Below are 7,774 nucleotides of genomic sequence, written 5' to 3'. Positions count from 1 at the left end.
TTTCACAGAATAACAAAACGACTTCTTTTTTTTTTTTTTAAAGATAAAAAAAAGTTTGAACTATCTTTAAATAAGAAATGTGAGAACAGTTTAACAGAACTTCTTGTTTATTATGTCTTTAGCGAAACAGATAAAAATATTTGCAAAAGCATAGATAAAACAAACTACACAAAGGCCCATCTTTATTGCCAAACTGAACAAACTTATCTAAACTACATAAATGGTTTCACGATATTGCCATATTGAACAAACTTTTCTAAACTACCCTCTTTTTGAATTTTTAGCTTCATGTTTTTAATTTTGTCTTTAATATGGCTTTGGTAGGAGTACTTTTGCAAGACATGAATGAGCTTGTCACTGCTATGATTTGCCAAGATGCCAAGGTAATCTTTGTACGAGCAACTTGAGCTTACATCTGTAAACACGTCTTGCAAGATGTATGCCAACACCAAAGCTGCACATCGTGGAAACTTCTGGTGTTGAACCATTCGTTGTGGCCAGGGCAAGCATTCAGCTCTTCAACTATTTCATCTAAAATTTTACAAACTCAAGTCATAACACAAAGTGATTAAATCAAATATTCATTTGGTTCTGAAGTAAGACAAGATTTATTCTGTTTTTTATTTATTTTTTTTTTGTTGACCTTATTGTTTGCACTGATAGCAATAACTGGTTTTTGAAAGATTACCTAAATGGCATTGGCTAACTTCTGCTTTGTTTTCCTTTGTTCTTGGCTGAGTTGATCCTGAAATAAAATAAAACCATGTTCATTTTTCTAATTCATAAAAACCATCAACAGTTTCTAAGTGTTAGAGATGATAACAAGCTGTGCATGATTTCTAACGGTGATGTTTCTAACTTCATCATTAGAAATCGGGTAGACACAACTTTCTAAAAGTGCACTTAGCAATGATGGCTAGTTTTTGTTAACAGTTAACCATCTGAAATTGTGCAAGAAGAGGTTTGTGTTTATATATGTTTGTATAAATTAGGTTTTACATTACCGATGAGTTCTTGAGTGAAAGATGGCATTTCCAACTTGATTTTTTTCTTCTTGGATCTTTTACTTCTAAAACATAATCAGTTTTAGTATCATTCACTTGTATAAACATTTAAGCAATCACAGAATTAGTCCTGCAACAAATACATACACACTTCTGTGTTGTTTTTTTGTTTTGTTTGTTTTTTTACAGCTCTAACAATAACAATAGGGCAAGGAGTTGATTTGGGCATTTTCATTTTTGAAAGCGTGTTGAGATTTGCATAAAAATCAAAAATCAAAAATCAAAAAGAATTTACCTCTGGATGTAGAGGCAAGACTTTGGCTAAATAGGCTACCAACAGATTGAACAGCATAAGGTGAGAGCTGCTTTGCAAGAACAGTACCAGCCTGTTGGACAGGAACAGCTGAAACTGGATCAGATGAAAGAAACAAACTGGGTTTGGCCAATGTTTGCTGAAAAGCAACAAGGCTAGGAGTCAGAGGAACAGAAAAGACCTCTTTTGAAGGACAGAAAGCGACTTGCTGAGAAGGAGAAGCAGAAACAGGTTTGGCAACCACTTGCTCATTAAAGTAAACTGGAGAAAGTTTTGCATGGTGTTCAATAAAATCCGGTTCATCAGGAAATAATGTTAATGCAAGAGGAGAACAAGCTGTGCCAACAGGAACAGCTAGAGTCTGATCTACATCCATACAAACAGCTTGTTCGTTAGGAACTAGTTGTGCAAGAGCAGGGGATAGTTCAAGAACTGGACCAGCGATTGTTTGTTCAGATGGAACAGACGAAACAGGAGTTGAGGTAGGTTCACACAAGAAATCTACGGCATGGTCGTTGCTATCCTCTAAAGGAACATTGTTTTCTACAGCTGGAGAAAACGGAACCACTGTGGTACAGCTGAAAGTAGCAGCACATTCTTCAGAGTCAGAACCGGAGTCTAAATCTTCCTCAAAGATGTCCTCAACCTCATGAAAACCGTACTCCTCTGCATTAGTTTGGAGCCAGTCCATCACATCCTTCTCCTTCTTTGGTGGTCTCTCAGACTTTTCAACAGTCAAAGACTCTATGACTCCGAAGGACTGTCCGATGCCCAGGGCAAAGCGCAACTCCTCTGCAGCGTTCCACTGGGACACATAAAAGCTATCCATTGTGTTCCTGCTGTGCTTCATGTAGAGTGTAGCAAACCGCTCGCGATCTTCTTTGCTGTTGTTGGCAAAGTAAGTGGCTATCGAACCGCGAATGCAAGTGGGAGTAAGACGCTTCATGGGAATGTTTACTTGGCTTTTTCTGAAGCAGGACGTCAGGCAAGAGGAGATAGCAGAGGAACCCATCTGGTAAACAGGCACTCTAGTTGCACCGAGTGTCACACATTCGTCTTTGTTGGGTCTCATCGATGGAAAAAGGGGCCTGTAGCAGTCGCTCAACTCCAAAACAGTCTTGGTGTCTGCAGCCATGTAGTGAGAGTCGTTGACAAGAAGGTCTCTGTATCTCAGCAAATAAATATCGATCAACACTTTCAAGTCGTTCGGCACTAGAATGTTTTTGGCTCCGTACTTGTATGCTGTTTTGTAGCGCTCTTGCACAATGCAATATCCACACTCACTCTTCTCAGCAGCCATGTAGTCTCTAATGTTTAAAAGAGCAATGTTAGATTTTCTTAAACTGTTAATTACAGTGACAGAGAGCAGAAGATGGTTTCGTAGAGACACAGCATTGTCTCTAGTCGGTGTAAGAGACGGCTTTCTAATCGATTCCACTAACTGTCTTACGTATGCAGACTTGCCATATTCGTTCAGCAAACTGACATTGATGATGTTGATGCATTTTTTGCTTTTCACAAGGCTCCTCCTCAAAGAACGAAAGGGCCTCAGCACTTTTTGTAACTCCTCCACCTTGCAGCGCAAACGTCGGATGGCCTCATGAGAAAGTCCGAAATAGACATTCCTGGCTTCACTGAAACGAAACAGGAGACAAAGGTAGACAAGGCGGTTGTACAACGTGTGACAAGACATGGCTTTTGTTTGGTCAAGTTCACTCAGCTTGGAATTGAGCTGAATGTTTTTAAAGTGCATGGAAAAGTATCTATCCTCCAAAACGTTGGAATTGGTGAGAGCGTTCGGGTGCAGCGTCAGCGTGCTGTCACAACATGTCAATATTTCAACAACTGCATTTTTGTAGATCTTTGCTTGTGACAAAGTGTTGTTGTTGGCTACCACAAGCCACTTTTCAAAATCTCTGAAGAGCTCATCTGCTGACTGGTAATAAAAGTGAAAAGCATCTTTGTCCAGCTGAAACAAGAGTCTCTTATCTTCTGTCAAGACGGAGGAGTTGGAAACCAAGTGCTTTAAGGAATTAAAATCAGAGTCTAGGACGGATTCGGTGTTCAGCTCTTTGTTTTCTACAGAGGTGCAGTGGTTTGCAGAAGGAGCCTCGGACGAACCAGCAACTGATGAGGGCAAGCTTAAAAGAGGATCAGAGGAAAGAACCGGAGAAGAAAAAGAGGAGGAAGGCCCAGGAGCAGAGGATGCAGAGCCTGATGCAGACGCTTGTTCAGCTACTGGCTTAATACCAAAGAAGGCAGGTCGAATAAATTGAGGGACATAGAGCTTGTCGTTGTCGTATCGCTTTGCCTCTGCAATCTTTTGTTTGATCGTCTTGGAATCGTAGAAATGAGTCTCTTTCAAGTGTATGTCCAGTCGGTCGTAATACTTCCAACATTGCAAACAGGGGTAAGGTTTTGGACAGCCGGACTTGCGTTCGAGACGAGCATGCTGAAACTTCCTGACCATTGCAGAGTAAAAGATGGAAGCTTCATCCAAAGTCCAAGAATGATCTTTTTTAGTCAAGTGTCTTTTAATGCTTGTGGAGGAATGTTTGCACAAAGGCATCGGACAGCTAACAGCGTACCTCTTCTTGGTACCATAGAAAGGTACAACCCTGTTTACGGAGCCACACGCTGCAACTAATGCGGCCCTGACTTTGTTTTTGAGCTTTAAGTCTCTCTGTTCTTGTGACTGCCTTCTTTTCTTTTTTTTCGCTTTAGAGTTCGGAGAAGGGGCAACAACAGTGTTGTTTTCTTGTGAAGAAGACATGTTCAGGTGTTTGTTTGCAACGGTTTATGCTAAAAAAAAGAAGACAGTTAGTGAGAGTGTTTTTCTTCTGCCTGCATCCTGGAATCCTGGAATGTTTACAACTGCAGGGAAGAGCTGTGTTTTTTCGAATCCTCTGCAAAAGAGAAAAAAGAAAGAAAAGAGAGCAACAAGAAGAAACAAAGTTTCCACTAGCAAATGAAAAAGAATGAGAGCAACTAGCATTACATGCATGGTGGCAGCAGTGATTGCTATTATGAGAAGGAGAATGAGAAAAAAAAAAAAAAAAAAGAAACAAATAAATAAAGAGATGGAGTTTGAGAGGATCTCGCAACCATATGACTCAAAGAAAGAAACTGTGTTGAAAAAAGGCAAGAGAGGGCAAATAGAACTTGCTAACAAGGACAAATGACAGACATAACTACAACAGTAACAACTCTCATTGCAAGCATAATAACAACAGCATCAGCATCACTGACTCAGAGAGTGTTGACATAACAAAAAAGAAAACAAAAGTACAAGCCAAGTGGGGGAACATTAACAAACACTCATTGCAACTATAACAACAACAACAACAACAGCAACAGCATCACTGACTCAGAGGGTATTGATAAAAAAAAACAAGCAAAACAAAAACAAACAAAAAAACAAATAAAAAAACAAAACAAGCAAATTGGGTGAACAGTAACAACTCTCATTGCAAGCATAATAACAACAACAGCATCAGCATCAGCATCACTGACTCAGAGAGTGTTGACAAAATAAAATAGACAATAAGCAAGCAAAGTGGGTGAACAGTAACAACTCTCACTGCAAGCATAATAACAACAACAGCATCAGCATCAGCATCACTGACTCAGAGAGTGTTGATAAAATAAAACAGATTATAAACAAACAAAGTGGGTGAACAGTAACAGCTCTCATTGAAAGCATAATAACAACAACAGCATCACTAACTCAGAGGATATATAAAAAAACAAACAAACAAACAAACAAAACAAAAACAAAAAAAAAACAAGCAAAGTGGCTGAACAGTAACAGCTATCATTGCAAGTAAAATAACAACAACAGCATCAGCAACATCATCACTGACTCAGAGAGTGGTGATAAAATAAAACAGATTAAAAAACAAGCAAAGTGGCTAAACAGTAACAACTATAAATACAAGTAAAATGACAAAAGCAGCAACAGCATCACTAACTCGCAGGGTGTTGATAAAAAAAAAAGCAACAAACAAATAAAGCAAGCAAAGTGGGTGAACATTAACACTCATTGCAACTATAATAACACCAACAGCAACAGCATCAGTGACTCAAAGGGTGTTGATAAACAAAAACAAAGGCACAAACAAAACAAGCAGAGTGGGTGAACATTAACAACACTTATTGCAAGCATAATAACAACAACAGCATCAGCATCACTGACTCAGAGAGTGTTGATAAAATAAAATAGATTATAAACATGCCAAGTTTGTGAACATTAACAAACACTCATTGCAACTATAACAACGACTACAGCAACAGCATCACTTACTCAGAGAGTGTTGAGAAAAAAAACAACAAAAAAAACAAAAACAAAACAAAACAGAAAACAGAAGTACAAGCCAAGGGGGGGAACATTAACAAACACTCATTGCAACTATAACAACAACAACAGCAACAGCATCACTTACTCAGAGGATATTGATAAAAAAAACAAACAAACAAACAAACAAAACAAGCAAAGTGGCTGAACAGTAACAGCTATCATTGCAAGTAAAATAACAACAACAGCATCAGCAACATCATCACTGACTCAGAGAGTGGTGATAAAATAAAACAGATTAAAAAACAAGCAAAGTGGCTGAACAGTAACAACTATAAATACAAGTAAAATGACAAAAGCAGCAACAGCATCACTAACTCGCAGGGTGTTGATAAAAAAAAAAAGCAACAAACAAACAAAGCAAGCAAAGTGGGTGAACATTAACACTCATTGCAACTATAATAACACCAACAGCAACAGCATCAGTGACTCAAAGGGTGTTGATAAACAAAAACAAAAGCACAAACAAAACAAGCAAAGTGGGTGAACATTAGCAACACTTATTGCAAGCACAATAACAACAACAGCATCAGCATCACTGACTCAGAGAGTGTTGATAAAACAAAATAGATTATAAACAAGCCAAGTTGGTGAACATTAACAAACACTCATTGCAACTGTAATAAGAACAACAGCAACAGCATCACTGACACAAAGGGTGTTGATAAACAAAAACAAAAACACAAGCAAAGTGGGTGAACATTAACAACACTCATTGCAACTATAACAACAACAACAGCAACAGCATCACTGGCTCAAAGGGTGTTGATAAAATAAAGAAATAAAAACAAAACAAGCAAAGTGGGTGAACAGTAACAACTCCCATTGCAAGCATAATAACGACAACAGCAACAGCAACACCATCACTGACTCAGAGAGTGTTGATAAAATAAAATAGATTATAAACAAGCCAAGTTGGTGAACATTAACAAACACTCATTGCAACTATAACAACGACTACAGCAACAGCATCACTTACTCAGAGAGTGTTGAGAAAAAAAAAACAAAAACAAAAAAAAAACAAAACAAAACAGAAAACAAAAGTACAAGCCAAGTGGGGGAACATTAACAAACACTCATTGCAACTGTAACAACAACAACAGCAACAGCATCACTTACTCAGAGAGTGTTTATAAATAAAACAAAAAACAAAAACAAGAAACAAAAATACAAGCCAAGTGGGTGATTACTAACAGCGCTAACAGCAGCAACAACAGTGTCTTTAGAAACAACAAACAAGTACAACAGCAACAACTGCTTTTACAGAGTATAACAATAACAACAACATGGCACTAACAACAACAAAAGGGTTGGAATAAAAACCTGTAGGCAAAAGGAGAGCTGCATTCAGACAAGATCGATTACAAAGAGGCTCTTCTTTAGGACAGAGGAGAAACTGCTTTTGAGGGACAGAGGGACTTTTGTTGTTGTGGTTGTTGTTGTTGTTGTGCAGAAACCAACAAACTTTTATTGAACCGAATATAACCGAATATAACCGAAAGTCTTGTTTGCTTCTGTTTTGTGCCATCAAGAAGGGAAAACAAAACATCACAAAACAAACGAAGCAAACGAAACAAACAAACAAACAAACGAACGAAACAAACAAACAAAAAAAAAAAAATTAAAAAAATTAACAAACAAACAAACAAACAAACAAGCAAACAAACAAAAACAAATAAGAAAAACAGAAAACGCAGTACCGAAACCTCGCCATTTTTTATCCTTCCTCAAGCTTTCTCTGGGCGCCAAAGACCGAGAAAGTTGAGCAAACGTGACGTTGAGGGGGGGGAGGGGGGTACTTAAGGACAGCAGACCGACCAATGGCACGCTTAGGAGAGACCCACGTGAATGCTACATTTTCTTTCTATGTACGCTGAATCCGCTCAAAGTCTGGAATTTCCAGCATTCACGTGTCATCACTCCAGCCACCAGATTGGCCCACACTTTGCACACTTTCAAGACTAGAAACTCACTTGTGCTCAATTTGAGCAAAAAAAAAAAAAAACTAAGTCTCGCATGGCGACAACTTTTCCAAAAGCAAACAAAGGCAAACGAAGGCAAACGAAGAAAAAACAAAAACAAATAAACAAAAACAAAACCGAA

General features: G+C 38.2%; 1 protein-coding gene across 3 annotated transcripts; it reads right to left on the bottom strand.

The window, feature by feature from the left end:
- Positions 1 to 291: 291 nt before the first annotated feature.
- Positions 292 to 7,444, bottom strand: LOC149876027 (uncharacterized). 3 transcript variants are annotated; one of them, XM_090075856.1, is made up of 5 exons: positions 7,372 to 7,444; positions 1,300 to 4,119; positions 1,005 to 1,069; positions 689 to 745; positions 292 to 531 (listed from the first exon to the last, which is right to left on the bottom strand). In XM_090075856.1, the coding sequence occupies exons 2-4, from the start codon at positions 4,088 to 4,090 to the stop codon at positions 689 to 691; spliced, it is 2,913 nt and encodes a 970-aa protein (XP_089931982.1). In that variant the 5' UTR covers positions 4,091 to 4,119; positions 7,372 to 7,444; the 3' UTR covers positions 292 to 531. The 3 variants fall into 3 exon arrangements, with proteins under 3 accessions (XP_089931982.1, XP_089931983.1, XP_089931981.1); XM_090075857.1 differs by lacking the exon at positions 7,372 to 7,444 and adding an exon at positions 6,995 to 7,185; XM_090075855.1 differs by having other exon boundaries at positions 1,300 to 7,438.
- Positions 7,445 to 7,774: the final 330 nt, after the last annotated feature.

This window comes from Hydra viridissima, unplaced genomic scaffold (assembly GCF_058129835.1).
Source record: "Hydra viridissima isolate aposymbiotic clone 2 unplaced genomic scaffold, HvirCarnegie_v1 scaffold_54, whole genome shotgun sequence".
Lineage (NCBI taxonomy): Eukaryota > Metazoa > Cnidaria > Hydrozoa > Anthoathecata > Hydridae > Hydra > Hydra viridissima.
Note: the sequence above shows the minus strand (reverse complement) of the source record. Positions and strands in the feature narration are given on the sequence as shown.

Coding starts and splice junctions, on each gene's coding strand:
- LOC149876027 (XM_090075856.1), bottom strand. CDS start 4,090: ATGTCTTCTTCACAAGAAAACAACACTGTTGTTGCCCCTTCTCCGAAC. Junction 1,070..1,299: donor TCTTGCCTCTACATCCAGAG/GTAAATTCTTTT, acceptor ATTATGTTTTAG/AAGTAAAAGATCCAAGAAGA. Junction 746..1,004: donor TTTCACTCAAGAACTCATCG/GTAATGTAAAAC, acceptor ATTTTATTTCAG/GATCAACTCAGCCAAGAACA.